This window comes from Podarcis cretensis (genome assembly GCF_951804945.1).
Source record: "Podarcis cretensis genome assembly, chromosome: 8".
Lineage (NCBI taxonomy): Eukaryota > Metazoa > Chordata > Lepidosauria > Squamata > Lacertidae > Podarcis > Podarcis cretensis.
The window spans coordinates 88,182,437-88,208,052 of NC_137177.1; the positions used below are offsets into that span (position 1 = coordinate 88,182,437).

Consider the following 25,616-nt stretch of genomic DNA (forward strand, 5'->3'; position numbering starts at 1 on the left):
AAATAAAGATGAAGGATTTGCTGAAATATCTATTTGAACTAGAAAACAAAGAGGGGAGGTGTGAGGAGGTTAAGGAAATAAGTCATAGAAAGAAAACTATTTAAAGGTTTAACTTGTTTTTTTTTATCTGTTTTGATTGTATGTATTTTCTAATTATTTTTTTCCTTTTTATCTGTTTTTGCTTTTTTGCTTTTTTATTTTTTTGCATTTTTTCTTGGAAATGTCTTGTTTTTCTGTATTGTGTTTTCTTCTCTTTTTTTTTGTAATGTTTTAAAACCTGAATATTATTCTTAAAAAAAAAGGATTGTGTACTGACCCGTGTGCTCCCAGGTTGCAGCCGGAATGCCAGGAGGACGACGAAGGCGGGGGGCGGATACGTTGGTTGTCGTCCTGCATCTGCAAGCGGATGGGCCTGCGCAGCCCCCAGGAGATGTTCAGCAAGCCCTCCACGATGAACTCCCCTTCTTCCTACAGGGCACATGAGAGAAGGGACTGAGGGATGGTCCAGAAGCTGGCCGGCTCCAAGGATGCTGCAGAAAACTTCCCCAAGCCCCAAGGATGCTGGTTCTACCTCCAGAGCTGGACCACAGCTCTAACGGAAATGTTAACAAAATATACCCAAACCCTGCACTATCGGAAAATGAAGAACAGCTTTTCAAAAGTTTGGCATCCATTTACTGAATACATGAAAGGAACATGGATGGCAGCCACCCTCTTCTCATGCACTCCTATGGATAAACATTACTGGACAATGTACTCTTGAAGGTTGGGATGCGGGTGGCGCTGTGGGTTAAACCACAGAGCCTAGGACTTGCCAATCAGAAGGTCGGCGGTTCGAATCTCCACGACGGGATAAGCTCCCGTTGCTCGGTCCCTGCTCCTGCCAACCTAACAGTTCAAAAGCACATCAAAGTGCAAGTAGATAAATAGGTACCACTCTGGCGGGAAGGTAAACGGCGTTTCCGTGCGCTGCTCTGGTTCTTCGTCATGCTGGCCACATGAGCCGGAAGCTGTATGCCGGCTCCCTCAGCCAGTAAAGCGAGATGAGCGCCGCAACCCCAGAGTCAGCCACGACTGGACCTAATGGTCAGGGGTCTCTTTACCCTTTACCTTTACTCTTGAAGAACAATTGTCTGGAATTATAACACTGCTTTTGGAATAGTACCATTCCCTCCTTTCTCCTCATATCCTTTCTCCCCCCCCCCCTGGTTTGCTTTTTTCTCTTTCTCTTGACTGTTGCTGCCATTGCTTTTTGTGTATTATAAAGTGAAAATAAAAGCAAGCACCAAAAGAAAGGATGCTGGTTTCAACTATATTTATTTTGGTTCATAAGATTTACATACCACTTAATTGCTTTTCCCGCCAGCAGACCTGGTGCAAAAAGAGCTTTTGAGCTCTCCGCCTTGCTTACATTTAACTTGCACACTTTAAGCCAGCCCACCTTCAACCTCATGTGGCTGAAACTGTGCGAGTTAAATGCGCATAAGATGCAATCATACTGTATTCCTCTGGAAGAATCATTTTAGTTTTTAAAAGCAGGTTTCCAGCCCCCCTGAATGCATCATTAAAATGGCATGGGCAGCACAGGCTGAATTCTCAGAAGCTGGGAAAAGGGGGAGGCCAAAGGAGAATCCCAGAGTCTGGGGGTGTCAGAGTTTTGGGGCCTTGCACAGTCCAAAAATAGTAAAACTGGAATTAAAACTGAAGAGTAAACTCTGCACTGCAATAATTCAAAAAGCATGCACCTATGAGCCTTTTTGCATGCATTACACCGTTTGCAGGACCCAGCTCCTTTAGGCGCAGAGTTCTGGTGACTTGGGTGCAGTGTTTCATTTTTGGAATCATGCCCAGGTCACACAACCCTGGTCACAACATTCTCCCCTAACTTGTCTCTGCGTAGAAAGGTCCTCTCACCTCTCGATGCCGGAGCTGCAAGTTCTGGCCTTCGTAGTATAGGTTGTAGGTCTTCAAGTGCAACAACAATTCATTTCTGGAAGATGTGGAACAAGAGCTGTTAGAAGAGCAAATGGAAGAGTTGTCCGGCTCTCTTTGCCACATGTGGTGGCTTTGTCCAAAAGTTGCTGCTTTTTGCAATAAAATACAGTGGTGCCTCACAAGACGAAATTAATCCGTTCCGTGAGGCTCTTCGTATAGCGGTTTTTTCGTCTTGCGAAGCAAGCCCATTGACAGCTTAGCGGATTAGCGCTATTAGCGGTTTAGCAGCTTTTAGCGGATCAGCTGATAAGCGGCTTAGCGGCTTAGGAAAAGGGGGGGAAAAGGGGGGAAAACCCGCAGGAACTCGCAAGGCATTTCGTCTTGCGAAGCAAGCCCATAGGGAAATTCGTTTTGCGAAGCGCCTCCAAAACGGAAAACCCTTTCGTCTAGCGGGTTTTCCGTCTTGCGAGGCGTTCGTCTTGCGGGGCACCACTGTATTTAAGGAAATTGGAGCTGACCCCTGACCCCAAACTTGCTCTACTTTCATGGCTCTCCTGAGATGCCTCCAGGAAAGCCGAGGTTCCACAGAACATGCTTCTCAGGCCACGCATTTCATTGTCCCATCAGAAAACGGCATACACTTTCTGAGAGTTATTTCAGAGTCCTTTCTGTTGGGGATAATTCAGAATGAAATCCCCAGGTGTCAGAAAAGGTTATTTATGTATGCAACAACTGCGCCCCATGTTTTGTTAGCCCTCAAATGGAAAACGAGCAAGGTATCAACCAAAGAAGAATGGCAACTTAAGTTGACAGAATATGCACAACTTGCAGACTTAACATATAGAATAAGAGAACAAGAAGAACATATGTTTAAGGAAGATTGAAAAATGTTTATTGAATATATGGAATATAATTGTGTACAGCTGAAAAGGTTGGCAGCATTAAGATAAATTCAACAGTGTAAATAAGTTTCGATGGATGCAATATTCATGGAATACTGATTGGTATAGTTTTTGTAAAATATGCAGGGATTTAAGATATGTAAAATGAACCACGGAAAGAGAAGAAGGGAAGTCATGGATATCTCAAAGATGCAAAATAAGTATTTGAAACTGTAAAACAGAAAATTTAATCAGAGAGAGAGAGAGAGATTGCATGCACTCAAAGTCCATCTTCCTGTAGGGAGTTCTCTAGGCTAGAAATGAATGGTTGGTTGTAACTGCCCTCATTTCACTGTGCCCACAGCTTCATGACATACAGGCAACTCACAGCTTATGCAGCAGTTCGGTTCTGGCTGTCAGTGTGTAAACACAAAATCACGTGAAGCCAGGAGCCTCTGGAACTGCCCCCAACCCACAGGGGGAGGACTCTTTATCTTGCTCTGGGAAGGTCGCAGGAGGGCCAGAGCCAGTGTGGTGTAGTGGTTAAGAGCGGTGGACTCGTAATCTGGTGAACCGGGTTCGATTCCCCGCTCCTCCACATGCAGCTGCTGGGTGACCTTGGGCTAGTCACACTTCTCTGAAGTCTCTCAGCCCCACTCACCTCACAGAGTGTTTGTTGTGGGGGAGGAAGGGAAAGGAGATTGTTAGCCGCTTTGAGACTCCTTCGGGTAGTGATAAAGCAGGATATCAAATCCAAACTCTTCTTCTTCTTCTGGGAGCCCACTAAGTGAGGCAACGCCTTCCATACCAGCCTCCAGAACTGTCCCAGAGCCCTTTCCCAGGGGCCGGTGAAGAAGGCAGCCCTTTACTTACTGGGCTTTGGAAAGGCGGTGCGAGGGCTCTCAGAGTATCCTTGAGTCCTCATGTCTCCTTCCCAAAGCCCGAAAAAGTGAGGGAGACTCTCTGGGTGTGCAGAGAACATAAATACATGGAGAGCAAGAATTGGTGGGTTTCCTCCATTCTCTGTTTATTCACCTGCCACTCCAGTTGCGTAAATATGATTAGCATAAGATGCAAGTTGCTGGTACTCAAGTCTCTCCTCCCTTCCTTGCATGTGCTTGCAGTTATACACAGACACCAACACACCAGACCCCAGGGATTGGTGCCAGCTGCAAAGAACAAAGGTCTGCCCAGGACATACAGCCAGCCTCCGACTTACTTCGAAATATACTTGTCGTGCCCACAAGGGACTGGGTAGTTCTCGCTTATGTAGTCCATCCTTGCAAAGTGTCTTTCATCAGGAACAGAGGCCTGTGGTGAAAGGGGAGGTGGGAAACCGCTTTAAAGCACACAACAATTTACTTTCTGAGATAAATGAAAAGAACATGCTAATCGTTCGTTCAATGGCGATTTGCAGACTTCTAATGGGTTTCAGATCCATGGATTATAGTGGGGAGGGAGGGGAATCCAAAAGGTGCGGAAGGATGTTAGCTCTGCTTGTTTTCCTGAAAGGCCACTCTGAGAAACTGCAATTACTATGTTTATTTCTATCCCATCTTCTGCCTGGACAGAGACTTTAGGTGGGCTACACAAATCAAAACAACACAAAGCATACAATTAAAACATTCAGGAGCCATTATGGCTAGAAGCCACCAATAGCCCTCTCCTCCATGAATTACCTTTTCTTTGGCATAATGTATTCTGCCTACTAAGGACGCAGGTGGCGCTGTGGGTTAAAGCCTCAGCACCTAGGACTTGCCGATCGAAAGGTCGGCGGTTCGAATCCCTGCAGCGGGGTGCGCTCCCGCTGCTCGGTCCCAGCGCCTGCCAACCTAGCAGTTCGAAAGCACCTCCGGGTGCAAGTAGATAAATAGGAACCGCTTACCAGCGGGAAGGTAAACGGCGTTTCCGCGTGCGGCTCTGGCTCGCCAGAGCAGCGATGTCACGCTGGCCACATGACCCGGAAGTGTCTCAGGACAGCGCTGGCCCCTGGCCTCTTAAGTGAGATGGGCGCACAACCCCAGAGTCTGTCAAGACTGGCCCGTACGGGCAGGGGTACCTTTACCTTTACCTTTTATTCTGCCTACTACTACTACTACTACTACGAATAATAATAATAATAATAATTTATTATTTATACCCCGCCCATCTGGCTGAGCCTCCTCAGCCACTCTGGGCGGCTCCCAATCAAGTATTAAAAACAACACAGCATTAAATATTAAAAACTTCCCTAAACAGGGCTGCCTTCAGATGTCTTTTAAAGAGAAGATAGCTTATTTCCTTCACATCTGAAGGGAAGGCGTTCCACACGGCGGGCGCCACTACCGAGAAGGCCCTCTGTCTGGTTTCCTGTAACCTCACTTCTCGCAATGAGGGAACCGCCAGAAGGCCCTCGGCGCTGGATCTCAGTGTCCGGGCTGAACGATGGGGTTGGAGACGCTCCTTCAGGTATACAGGACCAAGGCTGTTTAGGGCTTTAAAGGTCAGCACCAACACTTTGAATTATGTCCGGAAACGTACTGGGAGCCAATGCAGATCTCTCAGGACCGGTGTTATGTGGTCCCGGCGGCCACTCCCACTCACCAGTCTAGCTGCCACATTCTGGATTAATTGCAGCTTCCGGGTCACCTTCAAAGGTAGCCCCACGTAGAGTGCATTGCAGTAGTCCAAGCTATGCTATGCTATGCAATTTGGACTGAACCTGTACATTGCTAAGTGACACAAAGGGTTTTGTAGAGCACTGAAGCCCTCCAGCTGACCACACATTAGCCGTCCAGCTTCTGAAATTTTCACAGGCATCACACATATCTTTGAAGTCATAAGGACTAGATACTTAACAGGGAAAGACAAATCTCTCCAGTGCTGAATCTGATTCCTGTGCCGAATGCCACCCTGAACCCGATCTTCTTTCCCCTTGCTCTCTGGGATTTCATCTTATGCCACCTCTGGGCATAATCTCTTGTTTTGGCTGCTGTAGCCTAACAGGTGTCCACAAATCTTGCTTTGTATCTGAAGACACAAAGCAGGAAGCCCAGAAGTCTTAACACTGCTGCATCCGCTGCCACATCCGCCAAGCATTGTTCTTGGGTTGGGGGGAGCAAAACAGAAGCACTAAGAATATCACCACCTCCCAGCAGAGCGGCTGACGAAATTCTGAATTTCCTGTCTCCTCTGAGCTGCTTTCCTAACCAGCCTGACAGCTGCCTGTTTCATAGCCTCTCCTTCTGCAACAGCTTCTGGGGCTGTTCAGCAAGGAAGTTCAAGACTTGCACAACGCAAAGGAGAAAATTATATCTCCACCTCCACCCTATTTCCAAACTACTGTGCCGTTGTCTCTTCAAGACTGGCAGCGGTGGCTGGGAGTCCGTATCTTCAGCTCTGGCTGGTTTGCCGGACTGGATCATTGCAATATCCTCTGTATGGGGCTGCCCTTGAAGACGACTCGGAAACTGGCTGGCGGGGGTTCCATTTAGATCTCATATAACCCATTTTGAAACAGCTGTGCTGGTTGCCAGTGTTTCCGGACCCAATTAAGGTGCTCACAATAGTGTTTAACGGTGCTATTTTTCTAGAAAAAGAGGTGCCGGAATTCACTATGAATGCCTCCCTTGTTCTCTTAGAACGGCAATGGCATCTGCCTGAGAGGTGCCGGAACTGAGTTCCGGCTGGAAAAAAAGCCCTGGTGTTTAAAGTCCTACATGCTTCAGGCTCCAAATATCTGAGAGGCCGCCTCCTTCCCTACAGACCTCAAGGGCTGAGATCAGCAGAGGGGAATCCCTCTGCTCTCAGAGGCTTGGCATGGTGGTGGCCCATGAGAAGAGGGCCTTCTCTGTGGTGGCCTCTTAGCTGTGAAACTCCCTTCCTGCAAAGGTGTGCCTGGCACCTGCATTGTACGACTTTTGGAGGATGCTGAAGCTGTACCTCTCTACACTAGCTTTTGACACCTGAGGCATTTGGTTTTTTAGGAATCAAGTTTCTTTCATGATTGTAAGTTGTTTTTAGTTGTTATTAATATTGTGCTTTTTATTGTGCTGTTAGGCTGTTGAACGATAAATAACGTAGCGAAATTGACTTGCGAGGTAGTGTGTTGGTTGCTAAGAGATTGAGTGTTTGGGGGGAGGCTCATTTAATTTCATTGTTCACAGGTTGTACAATGACAATAAAGGTATTATTATTATTATTACAGAGGTACCTCTGGTTGCGAACGGGATCCATTCTGGAGGCCTGTTCGCAACCTGAAAAGAACGCAAACGCGTCTGTGCATTCGTGGGTCGCAATTCGCCGCTTCTGTGCATGCGCGCGATGTCATTTTGTGCATCTGCGCATGCGCAAGCGGCGAAACCCAGAACTAACCCTTTCTGGTACTTCCGGGTTGCTGAAAACGCGCAACCTGAAGCAAACATGAGGTATGACTGTATTATTATTATTTAATGCTGTTACCCATGCTCAAACCTTAGGGTGAAGAGCAGGCAATAAACAAACAAACCATTTGCCCTCCCCAGCACCTGAGGGCCACAAGTGAGCCAAGGGGACACTTGGACAGGCCCCCTCTCCCACAGTGCTCCACCTGAGGCTTGTTGCCTTAAACAAATGCAGCTGGGGGGGCACAGCCAGCACACACCCCCACAGCCAGGGCTGGCTACCTCTCTGTCTGCTTTCTCAGCCAAGGGTCTTTGCCAAAGGCACTGCTCGGGTCATGTTGAGTGATGGAGACTCAGCAGGCATGACAGAGAGCCGTTGCTAACCAGGCCAGGAACAGCAAAACCATCTTCACCAGTGCATTGGCTCAGGTGTATGGGAATGGGGCAGGGGTAGGATTTGCACCCCGGCCCCTGCAGGAGCAAGTTCCAGAGTTTTGACTCTGTGTTGTGTGAATAAGTCCTTTCTTTCATCTGTCCTGAATAGCCCAATGTTCAGCTTCACTGGATGTCCAAAAGTTCTATTGTTACGAGAGAGGGAGTAAAAGCTTATCTCTATCCACTTTCTCCATGCGAGGCATCATCTTAAAAACTCCTGTCGTGTCTTACTCGCCTTTTCTCTAAACTAGAAAGTCACAAATGCTGCATCTTAGATCTCCCACATCCTGCCTGGTTTGGCCCTGAGCTTAGAAACAGATGGTGTTTCCTGTGTGCATTTGGGGCAGGTGGGGGCAGGGGGCAGAGGACAACAGCTCAGCTGGACTGAAAAGCAGAGAGTTTACTAGGAATCCAAAGACTCCCACCAGATGCTCTGCAGGATTTATTCTTCTCCATCCTTGACACCCGGGACCAGAGTGGGGTTTCCGCAGACCACTGTCAAGTCATTCACCAAGTCAGGAAACCCCTGGGCAAGAGATGTTGGACACAATATAATGTTGGGAGACTGGGAAAGGTTGTGGGAGAAAGGGGTTAAGTTTACTGCATGTACGGTATTAAAAGAAAACATTATGAAAATGATGTATAGGTGGTGCTTAACCCCGGTAAAATTAGCAAAGATTTACCACACGAATGATAATTTATGTTGGAAGTGCAAAGAAAAAAGAAGGCACCTTTTATCACATGTGGTGGATGTGTCCCAGGGTTAAGGACTTCTGGGGAAAGATTTATAATGAGTTGAAAAAAATGTTGAAAAATACATTTGTTAAGAAACCAGAAGCCTTTTTACTTGGAATAATAGGACTGGAATTGCCCCAAAAAGAAGTTACAATTATTTTTGTATGCCACTACAGTGGCAAGACTGCTATTAGCTAAAAACTGGAAATCTCAAGAAATACCAATGGTAGAAGAATGGCAGATGAAGATGTTGGACTTTTTGGAGCTGGCTGACCTGACGGGAAGAATCCGCGACCAGAAGGAAGAGGAACACCAAGAAGATTGGAAGAAGTTTAAAGACTATCTAGCTAAATATTGTAATATAAGATGATTAGAAGTCCCTTGAAAGTATCAATTAGGCTTAGGATTAGAATAAGAAGGAGTTGTAAAGAACTATGGATTTAGACTAATAAGAAAAGAGAAGAAGATAGTAAATTGAAGGATTTAATTTTATTAGAAAGAGGATTTTGGAAAACTTACAAGGTGATACAATGAAATTCAGTTAGAGGGGATTTGAGGAAGTCAGATAACAATGAAAGATAAAATGGGTTCTAGAAGTAATAAGTGTTTATATTTTTATTTTCTTTTAGTATTGTACTGTCTTTTCCTTTGTGTGTATTATATGTTATATTGTCATAAATGTGGGAAAACAATAAAAAAAAAATTGGGGAAAAAAGGAAACCCCAGCCCTCCATTCTGCATCCTCCATTCTGCATTAAGACAGAGTTGTTCCGCCTGGCCTTTGGCTTGGAGCCAATTTGATCCCCCCCCCCCTGTGTTTTTTTTTCTTTTTTCTTTTCCTTCTCCTCCTGCGATGAGGCTACATTTTAATATTTTAATGTTCCATTATTTTAATGTTGTATTTTATTTTTGTTTTTAAGTTGTAATCATTCATCTTGTTTTTATTTTGCTTGTAAGCCGCTCTGAGCCCGGCCTTGGCTGGGGAGGGCGGGGTATAAATAAAAAATTATTATTATTATTATTATTATTATTATTATTATCCTGGAGAACAAGGAGAGGTTCAGAGCTGGAAAAAGCAGCATTGAGATTCTTGAGAAAGAACCTTCCCACCCACCCCACCCACCCTTAAAAGTACAGCTCACACGTTCTGCTCAAAAGGACCCCTCGAAGATAAGGCTCCAAGGCTTCTGTGATTCGCAGAAACACTTTCCATCAGAAGCAGCTGAATTCCTGCCTCTTTCCAGATGTTCTGGTGTGGGAGCTTAATTCTATTTGGCAACCCAAACTCTGAGCATCCACTGCACCGGTTAGGAGGAAGGAGCAGAGCCAACTGGGCAAGGAAGCATCTCTCCCTCCAGAGAGGAGATTTTGGAAGCAGCTGCACTAAAGAGCAGCAAGCAGGGGCAGAAGAAGGCGCTAGTTCAGACCACGGGCCCATTTCCAGTAGGAAAAGAGGAGCAGAGTGGTCCCAAATGGGTGTAGCTAAAGAAGGAGGAGGGCTGGAGCTACAAGGCAAACAGAACTTTTTTTAAAAAACTGGTGGACAGAAAAAGAGCCTGCAGGATCAGGCCAGTGGAGGCCTATCTAGTATAGCAGGACCCTCTCCCCTTATGCAGCTTCCAGCAACTGGTATTCAGAAACATCGCTACCTCCAACTGCAGAGGCAGAGAGCAGCTGTCATGGCTAGTAGCCATCAACAGCCCTCTCTTCCATGAATTTGTCCATCTTCTTTTAAAGCCACCCAAGATGAAGGCCATGACTGCTTCCTGTGGGAGGGAGTTCCACAGTTTAACTACGCCCCGCGTGAAGTACGACTTATTTTTATCTGTGCATGTCGGTTTCCCGCTATTGTAAGGCCTTAATTTCTAGTCAACTAGTTTACATTTTTATTACTGCTTTCATTCTTCTGAGCTGCTCTGACCTTTTTAGGAGCATTGATGAAATCAAAATACCTGCAGGAGATGTTTTTAAATTTTGAGTTCTTTGCACTGCCTGCCCACTTTGAAATGACTCAGCCATGAAGCTGGGTGTTACCCAGCATTGCACGCCCAGTGCCCACTGTTTACTCACCAGGGCTGATTCTGCATTCGCTTTGTGTGCGCATGCATTTTAAATTTTTTTTGGAGGGCCACACTTCCTCCCCCCCCCCCAAAATTATGGGGATAAAATGCCGCTGGGGAGACAACATATGCTGCCTCCTGCCTAAGCTTCTTTGAGGAAGCTTTAAAAAGCCACACAATTAATGTTGGGGCCTTTGTGTGCAGTGCAAACACTGGTGTGTTGTGAGGATGCAAAGCTTTGCAATAATCCAACCTAGAGTGACATTGGCCTTTGGACCAGCTGTTACGCCTGCCGTCCATTCCTCCTGCAGCAGGACCACTGGGCCCCCCCCCTCTCCCCGTCTCCTCAGCCACCCTCCTCCATCTTGGTCTGCTCTCGGAGGCAGCCCTTCCCATCTGGCTTTGACGAAAGTCGCTCCATTTGTCAGCCTCTCTCCTCTTAATGGAGACACAGAACCATCCATCTGCCTAGTGGCAGCGGAGCTCCCAGCTGCCCAGGGATGAGCGATGGAGGAAGGAACAGAGGAAAGAGAAGGGGAAGAAAGAGGCCAACCACACCAGGTGTGCAACAAACCAGACCTGCAACGTGCAGAAGCACAAAAATAAACTCCACAGCACACTGCGCTACCCTGCTTAAAAGAGGTTGTTCTGCACACACCATCACCTTGTTCGGCCATTTAAAGGTATAGGTAAAGGGACCCCTTTACCCTGATGCTTTTGAATTATGGTGCTGGAGGAGACTCTTGAGAGTCCCTTGGTCTGCAAGAAGATCAAACCTCTCCATTCTGAAGGAAATCAGCCCTGAGTGCTCACTGGAAGGACAGATCCTGAAGCTGAGGCTCCACTACTTTGGCCACCTCATGAGAAGAGAAGACTCCCTGGAAAAGACCCTGATGTTGGGAAAGATGGAGGGCACAAGGAGAAGGGGATGACAGAGGCGAGATGGTTGGACAGTGTTCTCGAAGCTACGAACATAAGTTTGACCAAGCTGCGGGAGGCAGTGGAAGACAGGAGTGCCTGGCCTGCTCTGGTCCAGGGGGTCACGAAGAGTCGGACACGACTAAACGACTAAACAACAACAACAAAGGGACCCCTGACAGTTAAGTCCCGTCGCAAATGACTCTGGGGTTGCGGCGCTCATCTTGCTTTACTGGCTGAGGGAGCCAGCGTTTGTCCGCTCCGCAGAGTTTTTCCGGGTCATGTGGCCAGCATGACTAAGCCACTTCTGGCGCAACGGAACACCAACACCAGACCAGTGCATGGAAACGCCGTTTACCTTCCCATCAGAGCGGTACCTATTAATATACTTGCACTTTTTGGCATGCTTCCAAAATGCTAGGTTGGCAGGAGAAGGGACCGAGCAATGGGAGCTCACCCTATCACAGGGCTTCGAACCGCCAACCTTTTGATCGGCAAGCCCAAGGCTCAGTGGTTTAGACCACAGCGCCACCCACCTCCCTTCTGGTACCCATTTACTTCTTGCATTTCTTCAAGGTGGTGTACATGGTTTCCCCACTTGTCATGTAATCTCAACAACCCTGTGAGGTACATTAGGCTGAGAGAAGACAGTGACTCGTTCAAGGTCACCCATGGCCAAGGGGGGAATCAAAGCCTCATCTCCCAGGTCCCTGGCTTCCATGGCCAGTCAGGGCTACCCATGGACCCTGAATGCACAAAGAGGTCCTCAAGAACACCCAGTGGAAACCTCCACTTTCAGTACCGGCCGTGGCTCAGTCTGAAGCAGGGTGTGTTTGTTTCCAACACAGGGACAGGAACCCTGAGAGATGGAGGTTCCTTCTGTTGAAAATGGAAAAGGAGACTAACACTGGGTGCTTGGTGTGGGGCTGTCAAAGGGAGGGGGCTGACCCCACACTTTCCTGCAAGCTATTTCACATGATGGGAACCAGACAGCTGAACAGGGCCTTGGACACCAGCATCCACCAGCATTTCATAAGTGAATCCAGGGATGCCCTGGTCACCTCCCTTTTCCCACCCCAAGGCTCAGAGCCTTCCTCCCGCCCTGACCCACTGCCAAAGGCACAACTCAGTTGTGTAATGATGAGCCAACTGGAACTTTTCCAGTGTTTTATTACTGCAGATCATGGCATCAGTACAGCTGGCATAAACTTGATTTAAAATATACCCCTCAATGGACTTTCCTGACCCTGATAAGAGTCCTAATCATCTGGAAAGCTTCCTGATCTCTCAAGACTTTATGTAAATATCAGCACAGTAATCTGTTGTTTGCAAAATTTAATTCACATCTCCTCTAAAAAGAATGGGCTCCACATAGAAGACAGGAAACAAAGATAAACCATCTAGTTATTTCTCACTAGGATTATATTCTTTCAACTACTTACTAAGTCAGGTAAGCAGAATAACTAGCAGACAGGAACTTGTAAGAAATGAATAATGAAACAGAGGAATCAATGTGTTCTTACCGAATTACTCCTCTAAAAGACGCCTTCCCTTCTCCATGGCCTAACAGTGGCCCAAACAGTACTTACACTTTCAATGGTTTGTCAGCTCTAACAGCTCCGACATGGACCCCTTTTCACTCTGTGCTCTCAAGGACCAGCCTGAGAGCTTTGCTCCAGGTATCCATTCCTCTCTCCCCTTGTTGCTGTACTTTTAGTGTGAGTCTGTGTCAAACGCCACACATTCTCTCTTTAGGCTTTTGACAAGGAAACTCCTTGTCCTCTTTGGATCAAGCTGTGTCTGTGCTGTCTGCTTCTACTGTAACTTTGCTCTCTGAAGCAGCATGTACACACACTGTCAGTTTCATGACAAATAATAAGCCAACCTTTTGGACAAGGGAGTGAGTGCTGGATATGCAGGCACACACTTTTGTAACAGTCGCTACTGCTCAACTCCTTTAGAAGCGAAGAGGTCATTTGATCCTTAGGTTAAAGATATACTACCAACATCTATTCATCCTGCAATAGGTTACTAGCTGCCCAAGAGGCAGCTCAGCAGCTGAAGTGTGGGCACAACAACAGAGTGAGCATTGATTGGCATCTTGAGTGTTCAGCCGCATGCACGACCCTGGGCTCCACCAACATGGCACTTTTGGGACATTTTGAGTGGCAACTCCGATCAGATCCAGACAGCACAACTGTAAGATGCTGGGGCTGATGGAAGCATGTTGATGCTGACTTAAGACGGATGGCAGTTGTAGGCTGTGTAATACACCATACCTGGCATAGGCAAACTTGGCCCGCCAGATGTTTTGAGACTACAATTCCCATCATCCCTGACCACTGTTCCTGTTAGCTAGGGATGATGGGAGTTGTAGTCCCAAAACATCTGGAGGGCCAAGTTTGCCTATGCCTGCACTATATCTTTAAAGCACAATTGGAGCAAATCCTTTCCCTCAAACAATTCCGGGCACTGCAGCTGCAAAGTTACAGTTCCCAGCAATCCTTAACAAACTCCAGTGCCCAGAATTCTTTGATGGGGGAAATGTGCTTTGAATGTGCTTCAAAGGTACAGCACGTCTGCAACCCCGGCTTGAAACATCTGGTGGGCACCTGGCTGCAGGAAGATGCAAGCCAGAGAAGCGTAGCAGAGATGCATTTGCTGGCCAACTCGGAACTCCAGCAGGGAGACGCCTGAAAACCGACACACAGAACCAAATCTAGCCAAACCAGGACAGTGATCTAGCAGAGATCAGAAAACAGGGACAGATGGAGAGGTTTGCATGACTCCTGGCCTTAGGGAGAGAATATCTGCTCCTTGCGATTCCCAGAGTGTTACCTTTGCCTACAGCAAGAAATGCCAAGGGCAAACATACGAAGGCCTGCCATGTGGTGGCACCTTTGAAGGCTGGGCTGCCTCCCCCAGAAGGCCCGCAGGCCCATCCTCTGAAGTGACAGCTCTCATTTCAAAAAAGGAGACCCCAGCCTGCTTTCTCACAAGAGAAACAGGCTTCTTTTGGTATCAGTTTCCCAACTTATAGAATCAAGAGAACCTAAATGGCAGGATCTGATCAGCCACAATACATTTTGCTTCCATTTCACATACATACCAATACCTTTGGGGGTCAAACTGACACCCCCCACAAAAGCCATAATCCAAACTAAAAATAACTTGAAAACTATTTTCTTGATCCCAGCAAGGCCATCTGCTCTGCAAACCAGCAGCTGCTACCCAGGTGAAGCAGCAGAGAAATTGCCCCCTGATCCAAAGTCTGGATGCCAGACCTTTCAGGAGAGCAGTGGTGCTCAGTTCCCCTGGGCAGCACCAGGGCAAAGGATCAAGAGGGAAGTGAATGGCACTAAGCATCTGTTTGCTGAGACTAACTTTCAATCATTTAATTCTGTACTTTCAACAGATTTACCATCTTGGCTTGCTTACACACACACACACACACACACACACACACACACTCTTCCTATTTAAGATTTCTTATTTCTTACATTTAAAGCACACCTTTCTTTTCACCAAGGTGGCACACATAGTTCTCCCCCTCCCCATTTTATTCTCCAACAATACTGGCCCAAGATCACTCAGCAAGCTTCCTGGCCGAGTAGGAATTTGAACCCTGGTCTCACAGGTCCTAATCTGACACTCTAACACAGGGGTCAGCAAACTTTTTCAGTAGGGGGCCGGCCCACTGTCCCTCAGACCTTGGGGGGGTGGACTATCATGGGGGGATGAATGAATTCCTATGCCCCACAAATAACCCAGAGATGCATTTTAAATAAAAGCACACATTCTACTCATGTAAAAACATGCTGATTCCTGGACCATTTGCGGGCCGGATTTAGAAGGTGATTGGGCCGGATCCGGCCCCCGGGCCTTAGTTTGCCTACCCATGCTCTAACACTACATGTCAGAAGATCCCTACATGGTGCCCAATCAATCCTGAGTAGAAGTGTGTAAAGGTAAAGGTAAAGGTAAAGGTAAAGGGACCCCTGACCATTATGTCCAGTTGCGGATGACTCTGGGGTTGCAGCGCGGTTGCAGCGCTCATCTCGCTTTACTGGCCAAGGGAGCCAGTGTACAGCTTCCAGGTCATGTGGCCAGCATGACTAAGCCACTTCTGGTGAACCAGAGCAGCGCACAGAAACACCGTTTACCTTCCCGCCGGAGCGGTACCTATTTATCTTCTTGCCCTTTGATGTGCTTTCGAACTGCTAGGTTGGCAGGAGCTGGGACTGAGCAATGGGAGCTCACCCCGTCGCGGGAATTCGAACTGCTGACCTTCTGATCGGCAAGCCCTAGGCTCTGTGGTTTAACCCACAGCGCCACCTGCGTCCCAGAATAGAAGTGTGAATTGCACCCTATTCTGCATCCTGCATATGCTTCACACAAGGATCTGGTTCACACATGCATGCCTCTGTTTCTTGACACCTGATGGTAGCAGCTGAATGTGACAGAAGTTCTATCTGCGCTGCTATATCCGATCACAGAAAGGAAGCAGGTTCCTGGTTGATCTAGACTGATATCCATCATATTTGCTGGCCTGAGAGCTGCAGCTTCTTTCAGATAAGGAAAGCCTTGATTGGGCTGCATCAATAGGAGTATTGCATCTAGATCAAGGGAAGTAATAGTGCCACTGTATTCTGCTCTGGTCAGACCTCACCTGGAGTACTGTGTCCACTTCTGGGCACCACAGTTCAAGAAGGACACTGACAAACTGGAACGTGTCCAGAGGAGGGCAACCAAAATGGTCAAAGGCTGGAAACGATGCCTTATGAAGAACGGCTAAGGGAGCTGGGCATGTTTAGCCTGGAGAAGAGGAGGTTAAGGGGTGATATGATAGCCATGTTCAAATATATAAAAGGATGTCACGTAGAGGAGGGAGAAAGGTTGTTTTCTGCTGCTCCAGAGAAGTGGACACGGAACAATGGATCCAAACTACAAGAAAGAAGATTCCACCTAAACATTAGGAAGAACTTCCTGACAGTAAGAGCTGTTTGACAGTGGAATTTGCTGCCAAGGAGTGTGGTGGAGTCTCCTTCTTTGGAGGTCTTTAAGCAGAGGCTTGACAACCATATGTCAGGAGTGCTCTGATGGTATTTCGTGCTTGGCAGGGGGTTGGACTCGATGGCCCTTGTGGTCTCTTCCAACTCTATGATTCTATGATTCTATGAGCCCACCCTCACATGGTCCCCCAACTTTTTGCTGCTTCTGACTGGGAGGTCTGTGGCAATCTGCAGCAAGGGCTTAAATCCATCCCAGATGCAACTCAGCAAGCCAGTCTTTCTAACACACTCTTAATGAAGAAACAGCATGTTTTGGAAGACCCCAGCAGCGGATCGTGTATAAAATTCAAGGCTTCCTTCTGAAAGAGCAAGCAAGAACCTAGGAACAGTCCTTCTGCTGGATCCGGCCAATGGTCCATCTAGTCCAGCATCCCGTTCTCACAGTGGCCAACCAGGTGTCCATGGGAAACCAGCAAGCAGGATGTGAGCACAAAAGTCCTCTCTCCACCTGTGGCTTCCGGCAACTGCCTCCATCTCAGCTGGAGACAACTTTCTGCAGCTTAGGCAAATTATGCAGATCAGTCATGCACACATTTCCCCCTATTGTGCAAGGTGATTTTTATTTAATTGCTTTAATTAAATCCAGTGGATTCCAGGGCAGCGTACAATAATAAAAATATGATGTAATTTTATGAAACCCCAATAATATTCTTCAAACAGGGATAGGAAACTTCCGATTCAACATTTTATGGAAAGCCACATTGCCAAGTGCCATTCAAGTCTTGCTTTGCTCAACAGGGGAAGTTCCTACAGTTGCAGCAGCCTTACGCACTTGGGCATGCTGCTGACTTGGCTTAAAATTAATGGGAACTGAATATACTTTGTCTTGACCAGATTTCCCCATGACTCTTAAAGTTGTTTTTAGCCAAATTTAAGCACACAACAACACACTGCCACCCTTCAAGAAAGGATACAGTTTCTGCCCCGGTGGCTTAATTTTCTCCGGGGCTCTTTGCTTAAAGTCAGAAGTGCTGCGGCCTCAAAATTCTGGAAATCGCCCCCTTTGGCTCTGCCTCTGGACTTTCCTCTACAAGCAATGCCTTCCCTTTTGCCAGCTGCAGTTCCCTGCACCCTTCTGCCAAGAATCTCAAATCCTTGGCTTAGAAACCCACCCTGCACTCTCCCACTGATCCTTCTGCTTCGATTAACCCATCCATTAGGTCTCTATGGCTGCAGGCACCAAGGTCCACTTCAACCCCTCTCTCCTGCTTCCCTTGCTCACTGTACAGTGGTGCCCCACAAGACGAATGCCTCGCAAGACGGAAAACCCGCTAGACGAAAGGGTTTTCCGTTTTGGAGGCGCTTCGCAAAACGAATTTCCCTATGGGCTTGCTTCGCAAGACGAAATGTCTTGCGAGTTCCTGCGGGGTTTTTTCCCCTTTTCCCCCCTTTTCCTAAGCCCTAAGCCGCTTATCAGCTGATCCGCTAAACCGCTAATAGCGCTAATCCGCTAAGCTGTCAATGGGCTTGCTTCGCAAGACGAAAAAACCACTATACGAAGAGCCTCGCGGAACGGATTAATTTCGTCTTGCGAGGCACCACTGTAGTTCTATAGCTCTCCACAGCCTTAAAAAGCGAATCCAGACTTTTGGCTGCCTCAGGGCTGGCCAGCCCATAGGGCAGACTGAAGTGGCAGCCTCAGGCTGCAGAACCCCATGGATGGCACCCCCATTGCCACTACTGGGGTCATGCGACTACGGCTTCCAGTGGGAGCTCACAAGCTCTCACCAGATGCCACTGCACCATCCACGTGCACCTATGCAAATAAATTCCACCTGTCCAAGTGGAATTCATAGCCAACAAAACTAATTATTAGTCTACCTGCTCAAATATGCATATATTGTAATTTCTGGGCACTTTAATAGCATGGAAGGCAAAGGCAAACCTTTTCTAATTTGTAAATAAATAGTTTCCTTGCTTGGTTGCCTGGATCTAGTTTTCACTTGTGCTAGGCAAATGGGCAAATCTACTACTCGGAACCCTCTGGCACACTAATAAAGAAATTAATCAGCTTGAGCATTTGGTTTTTGTATCTCCCCTTCCAAAAAGTTAGGAAACGAGCCCAGCTTGGAACAAAAAATGCTTCTCTCTGCTTAATGCAGCATGTTCACTTAAGCCTCATTAAGGTTTTCCAGACACTGTTTAACTCTTCTGAAATCTTTTTTCCTAGATTTTCAGCATTTAGCAATAATACATTTTGTAGAAGAATTTAGTTTAGCATCCATTCCTTGCTTATTTCATTACATTTCCATCCCACCTTCCATGGAATTCAAGAGCAGCAAAGCTATGAAAGGGTACAAAGCAGGTCCCCAGATGTGGATCAGAGTACATTGAACCCAAGTGTGTTTCCAGGGTTCATGAGTCCTCCTCTGGGGGCGGGGGGCTTGTTAAACAAAGCAGGGCTTTCTGGTCTGTTTAGGTTTGGCCTACTGGAGCTGCTGGGGGACGCGGGTGGCACTGTGGGTTAAGCCACAGAGAATAGGACTTGCCGATTGGAAGGTCGGCGGTTCGAATCCCCGCCATGGGGTGAGCTCCCGTTGCTCGGTCCCTGCTCCTGCCAACCTAGCAGTTCGAAATCACATCAAAGTGCAAGTAGATAAATAGGTACCGCTCCGGCGGGAAGGTAAATGGCATTTCCGTGCGCTGCTCTGGTTTGCCAGAAGCGGCTTAGTCATGCTGGCCACATGACCTGGAAGCTGTACGTCGGCCAATAAAGCGAGATGAGCGCCACAACCCCAGAGTCAGCCACGACTGGACCTAATGGTCAGGGGTCCCTTTACCTTTACTGGAGCTGCTGGGGACTGAACCTGGGACCTTTTACATGCAAAGTTTGCGTTCTACCACTGACCCAACTGCTTAGTGACAAGATGAAAATCAAGAAGGCCTGAGTCTTAATGGCAGAGCTATCAAGATTGTTAAAGGTAAAGGTAAAGGTACCCCTGCCCATACGGGCCAGTCTTGACAGACTCTGGGGTTGTGCGCCCATCTCACTTAAGAGGCCAGGGGCCAGCGCTGTCCGGAGACACTTCCGGGTCACGTGGCCAGCGTAACAAGCTGCATGTGGCGAGCCAGAGCCGCACACGGAAACGCCGTTTACCTTCCCGCCGGTAAGCGGTCCCTATTTATCTACTTGCACCCGGAGGTGCTTTCGAACTGCTAGGTTGGCAGGCGCTGGGACCGAGCAGCGGGAGCGCACCCCGCCGCAGGGATTCGAACCGCCGACCTTTCGATCGGCAAGTCCTAGGCGCTGAGGCTTTAACCCACAGCGCCACCTGCGTCCCCTATCAAGATTGTTAGGGTCCTTTTAGAACACAAAAAAGCTGAAGCTAGGAATGCATATGTTTAGTACTCCTAAAACAACCTGATCACTAGAAAAAGTCAGAGAATTAAATTACAGATAGGTAGCCGTGTTGGTCTGCCATAGTCAAAACAAAATTAAAAAAATCCTTCCAGTAGCACCTTAAAGACCAACTAAGTTAGTTCTTGGTATGAGCTTTCGTGTGCATGCACGACATCATGACATCAGGAACCACAAGACAGAGAAACCAGTAGGAGAACACTTCAATCTCCCAGGACATTCTATACAAGATCTCAAAGTAGCTGTTCTATTACAAAGGAATTTCAGAAATAGACTGGAAAGAGAAGCTGCTGAATTGCAACTTATTACCAAACTTAAAACCATGGAGAGACCTGGTCTGAACAAAGACATTGGATTCTTATCTCATTATACATGACAAAGCCATTTTTCACCTTCTCACCCCTTGCTTTTTCCTGTAAGACCTATTGCAGTCGTTAAGAGTCGTCAACAGGCTCATCACAGCTATCTGCCAATCACCCAATCCCACCACCCTTCTGAGTAATGCCCCTCCCCACCTTCTCACTATATAGAAGGGTCTGGTGACTTCTGTTTCAGTGTATCTGAAGAAGTGTGCATGCACACGAAAGCTCATACCAAGAACTAACTTAGTTGGTCTTTAAGGTGCTACTGGAAGGAATTTTTTTAGAGAATTAAATGTTGTTCATGCTGCCCACCAAAACTGAGCAAAGAAGAACTGTTGGTCTGTGCTGCCTGCAGAGTCAGTTAAAAACCGAGAACAAACCACATATGAACTATCAGGGAAGAGTGTGGTGCTCCACCCTCTTTCACACAGTCTTGGTGGAGGAAGAAATGAAGAAGGGGCCGCCAGCAACTGATTCTTCTGCACTTGGGAGCCAGAGATTCCAGAGCTGGATATTATTATTTTGAATATCACCCATCCTTAGCCTTCAGGGACAGAGCGGATTAAGAAATATGCAGATGTGGTGCTCCAGAAGAGATCTTGCTGAACATTAAATATTATACTGGAGGTTATTAGCTGGACAAAATGGGAGAAAGACTTTGAGCGAGTCTCAAAGGCAGGCAGAAGAGAAGCAGAGCAAAAGTTTGTAGATGGAAATTAAGTCCATTGCAAGAGAAGAATCTTTTGGCACTAACAAAAAAACTGGTAGACATTTATTGAGTCTAGGCCTGCTTCATCAGATGCAATGGGACTTAATGCAGGGGGAGGGAGCCTGAACACACCCAAATTTACAATCCAGTGCATTTAGGAGGCATGTCTGGGGTACAACCTACATGAGTAACACACAAGCTCTCTTTCCACCCGGCTAAAGTCCACCCCCCCCCCCAAAAAAGCTAATGTTTAACAGGAATAGACAGACTCATCCCTACCCGTAGTGCAGCACTTTGCAAAACTCACAAGCCCCACTTTCTTCCTCTTTCAGCCGCCCCTCCCCCTCCCAACCCACTTCCTCATCCTCTGCGGAGCTGAGAATCTGAGTCCCAATGGCAGATAACAAATTACCCGGGGGGGGGGCAGAGATGGTACAGCCAGCCACAAAGGCAGCGACAGTCCATCACGGGGAGGGATGAATAGAGAGACACAAAGCGATGGGGAAGGAGGGAGGGAGGAGTCACCCACTTACGAGTAAGGGAATCCCCTCCCCAAATTCCCAGTCCCTGGGGTGGCCTCCCTTAATTAATTAATTAATATCCTCTTCTTTCACCCCACTCCAGTGCCTCCCGGGGCTCAAGAGAGAACCCACCCCACGCCCGAAACAGCAGCACAAACTGTTTCCTAATAACCACTAACTACACTCTCCTCCCGGAGAGTGTCAGAAAGTCGTCCTGGGCCCGATCCTGCGTGCACAAGCACCCACTGCAACGAATGGGAGCCACAAAGGGCCCGCTCCCCCCCCCCCCCCAGTTCCCATTCATTCATTCATTCCTCCATCTGAACAGCTGCTTGCGCAGGAGACCCTCCTCTTCTCCGCGCCCCGCTCCGGGAAGGATGGGCTCCAGATCAACTAGGTCGCCTCTCTGTCTTCCGCAGAAGGGTTTACTCGGAAGTAAGGCGCTTGGGGCTGAGCGGATAGGTCAGGGATAAGCGATGGGAAGGGGGGTTCCGCTGGGCACCCCCCCCCCCGCCAGTCCCGCCCAACTCCAAGAAGGGCGCAGAGAGAGCAGCCGCCTTCTTGGAGTTGGGCGCCCACGAATCTAAAGGGGCTTCTTCCGAGGGGGGGGGGGGGTTCCTTCCAAACTCGGCCGATTCTCCCCAGGCAGCATCCCCCCCCCCCGCCCCCATGCACCTGGTGGGTCTCTTCTCCTGTCCGGCAGTCGGAAGATGCGGAGAGTCTTTCGGCCCCCGTGGGGGTGGTGTGCGTGCGTCTTTGTTGCGCCCCCTCCCTCCAGCAGGCGAGGTCCGGCTGCAACTTACCGGGAGCGCCCCTCCCCGGGCCCCGATCCCGCGGCTGGGCGTCCTCGCAGGCAGCAGACGACGGCGGCCGCCGCCCGGATGCCCTCCTCGCAGCTGCCGGGGGAGGAGTCCCCGCCCCCGCCGGCCCGCCGGCCGGCCTCTCTCTCGGGCGCCCCCTCCCCGCCGACGCCCAGCCAATCGTCGCGCCGCCGCCCCCACCCCGTGCGCTCATTGGAGGCTCCTCCCGCTGCTGGGGGGCTGGGGGTGGGGGGGGTGAGCCCGGCCAGACAATGCTATCGAGCGGAGTCTTGCCCGCCCCTCGCTGGGCTGGAGGGGTGGTGCTAGGGGTCCCGGCCTCTGGGGGTCCCTCCAGGGTTGGCAGGGTTTGGCTAGCCTCGGACCTCCAAAAACCTGCTGCCCCCTTTGGAGCAAGAGAAGCCAGGGCAGCCAAATGGACCGTCACGTTGGTTAGGGACCCCCAGGGGTCTTCTAGTCCACCCCTCCCTGCGTTGCAGCTCCAGAATCCCCGAGCAAGGACTTATCTCGCCAGTGGTGCATGCTCTAGTTATCTCTCGCTTGGACTACTGCAATGCGCTCTACGTGGGGCTACCTTTGAAGGTGACCCGGAAACTACAACTAATCCAGAATGGGGCAGCTAGACTGGGGACTGGGAGCGGCCGCCGAGACCACATAACACCGGTCTTGAAAGACCTACACTGGCTCCCAGTATGTTTCCGAGCACAATTCAAAGTGTTGGTGCTGACCTTTAAAGCCCTAAATGGCCTCGGTCCAGTATACCTGAAGGAGCATCTCCAAGCCCATCATTCCGCATGGGCACTGAGGTCCAGCGCTGAGGGCCTTCTGGCGGTTCCCTCACTGCGAGAAGCCAAGTTACAGGGAACCAGGCAGAGGGCCTTCTTGGTAGTGGTGCCCGCCCTGTGGAACGTCCTCCCACCAGATGTCAAAGAGAAAAATAACTACCAAACTTTTAGAAGACATCTGAAGGCAGCCCTGTTTAGGGAAGATTTTAATGTGTAATAGGTTATTGTATTTTAGTGTTTGGTTGGAAGCCGCCCAGAATGGCTGGGGAAACCCAGCCAGATGGGCGTGGTATAAATATAATATTATTATTATTATTATTATTATTATTATTATTATTATTATTATTATTATTATTATTATTATTATTATTTTCTGCTTTGAAAACCCACAACGAAGGAGAGTCCGCCACATGGGGGGTTGGATGATCCTGGGGGTCCCTTCCAGACTCTCCGATTCTGTGATTCCGAGAAAGTCCATCCCAATGTTCAACAGATTTGCCTCATGTTGAGTCACAATCTCCTTTCTTGCCATTGGAATCCAATGGCCATTTGTCGTTTGAGAAGACTGAGAGGACCCGAACCAATGGATTCGAGTGAGAAGAAAGGAGATTTCCACTAAAGATTAGGAAAAACTTTCTGACACTAAGAGGCGTTCAACAGTGGAGGAGACTCCCTTCACTGGAGGTTTCTAAACAGACCTTGGATGGTCACCTATCAGGGATTCTTTAGCTGTGGTTCCTGCATTGTAGAGGCTTGGAGGACCCTGAGTCACAGCTCTACAATTCTGATTGCCTCCTTTGTTACCTGCCCTCCTGTGCCCAGGTGACTATGGAGGAGCGCAGTTGCTCCACGGATGAACCATGGATTCACAACTTTAATTAAAAGGGGAGCGGGTTAACAAAACATCAGCCAGATCTATGAACCTGGGGGAATTCATGCATCTTAATCTGATGCTGGACACAGACAGTGTGTGTGTGGGGGGGGGGGCTCTATTGTGCTGGTGGGGAAAGAGGAGTCCCACACCTGGGGAGCCACAAGGAAAATGCTGCTTTTCATAATCACAGCAGGAGCTACAGATGTTGGCAGAGCCTCTCCCACTAATGGACTTAAACATGCAAAACATCCTCTCCTATTGTTCTTTAGTGAACCCTGTTAAAATTACTGCTAGTCTTCCACAGAATGAACTTCAGGAAACCCAAGTTAGAAAAACAAGGTTTCCCAAGGTTATCCACCAATAAAAGAGGTGCGTTGACATTAATTCTGCGCACTTTTGAAGCTCCTGCATGGTGCCTCTGAGCTGAAATAATTCGCAGTATTCACAATCATTCATGTATGTGCTGATTGCCCTCCGTATCAAGTATCTAATTGCAAGGAAGTAAAACCCTCTGTTTTATTTTCCTCCACAAAGGGCTGTTTTCTTATTGCCATTAGTTTGGCCTTCTTTTCTAAGTGTCACATTAAACATTCATTAGAACTCAATTTGGGCAAGTCGCATCCAGTGTTGTTGCCCAAAATATTAACAAAAGAACCAACTATTTCCTCTGGGAATAGCTAAGTTATTGTGGCTCTTGAAAACAGATCCTAAGCATTCACACACATTCATGCACACCCACACCAGCTAATTATTGTATAAGTTGGGGCCTTGGTGGCAAAGAAGTGAAACGACTAACAGGAATGGATGAGAAACTGTCAAGTCAGCTGTCTTTCTAAATTGTGAACTATTTCTAGAGAGCCAGCTCACTCAGGAGACAGCCCTGAGAGGGAAGCTGGTAATATTTCACACACGGCATGTGCCTGGACTAATAACAGGTTTGGTTTTTTGTAGGGAGTGGGGCTAACTCCCTCTTGGAAAGAGAAAGCCAAATGGAAGAGAGCGTTATCAGACAGGCTTTGTTTCAGAAAAAGGTATTTGAGACCTGTTTCAGCATCCTGCAAACACATCACTCTTGAAATACCAGTTTTTACTCCATCTTTATTGTCCTTTGAAATACAACCAGGGCTGACCCAACTCATTAGGCACTGCAGGAAACTACTTGGGACAGAGATGTGGGGGCTGTGCCACCCTAGATATTTTCAGACTGCACCTTTCATCATCCCTGGTATGACAGGTGGAGGGGGAAGGGGGGGAAACAGGCTGGGGCTATGGGAACCAGGCAACAATTCATCCATCTCTTAATTTGACTAGATCAGAAACCCCAGGATTATTATGGGGGGGGGGTAAAGCAAGAGGTAGCAAGTTACTCTGGAAAACCCTTAATCCAGGGGTCATCTAGTCCAACTCCCTGCAGTGCAGGAACCACAGCTAAAGAATACTTGGCAGTCACCACCTCATCAGAGCAGGGACTTGCCCTCTTGAACCCTGTAAAACATCACACACACTCTGGTGGTGCTATATAAAGAATAGCATTTGCCACTGTATATATCCATTCAAAAATAGTGGTACAAGACCAAGGTGAGCTACTGTTTTACTCTGCAAGGCGTTCAATATAGGATGAAGAAGCTGGTTCAATTCCTGGATTTATTTTTTTCTGGAGGCTTACAGGGATGACAAGCTCTGACTTTGTGTTTAATTATTTTGCTACACATTTTGTTCAGCACTTAATAACCTTAAGGCTAATGGCATCTTCATTTTGTAGGGGCCCCTGGTTGAAGTCCTAAGTGCATGG

The 25,616-nt window shown here is 48.0% G+C and overlaps 1 protein-coding gene across 1 annotated transcript in view; it reads right to left on the reverse strand.

Annotated features, from left to right (window-relative positions):
- Positions 1–22,186, reverse strand: part of RASSF2 (Ras association domain family member 2) — a 66,724-nt gene extending 44,538 nt beyond the window's left edge. The window contains exons 1-4 of the mRNA XM_079987689.1: positions 22,151–22,186; positions 4,036–4,127; positions 1,915–1,990; positions 317–468 (exon numbers count right to left, since the gene is read on the reverse strand). Of these exons, the coding sequence (XP_079843815.1) occupies positions 317–468; positions 1,915–1,990; positions 4,036–4,094 (287 nt within the window). The 5' untranslated portion in view covers positions 4,095–4,127; positions 22,151–22,186. The remainder of the gene's footprint in view (positions 1–316; positions 469–1,914; positions 1,991–4,035; positions 4,128–22,150) is intronic.
- Positions 22,187–25,616: the final 3,430 nt, after the last annotated feature.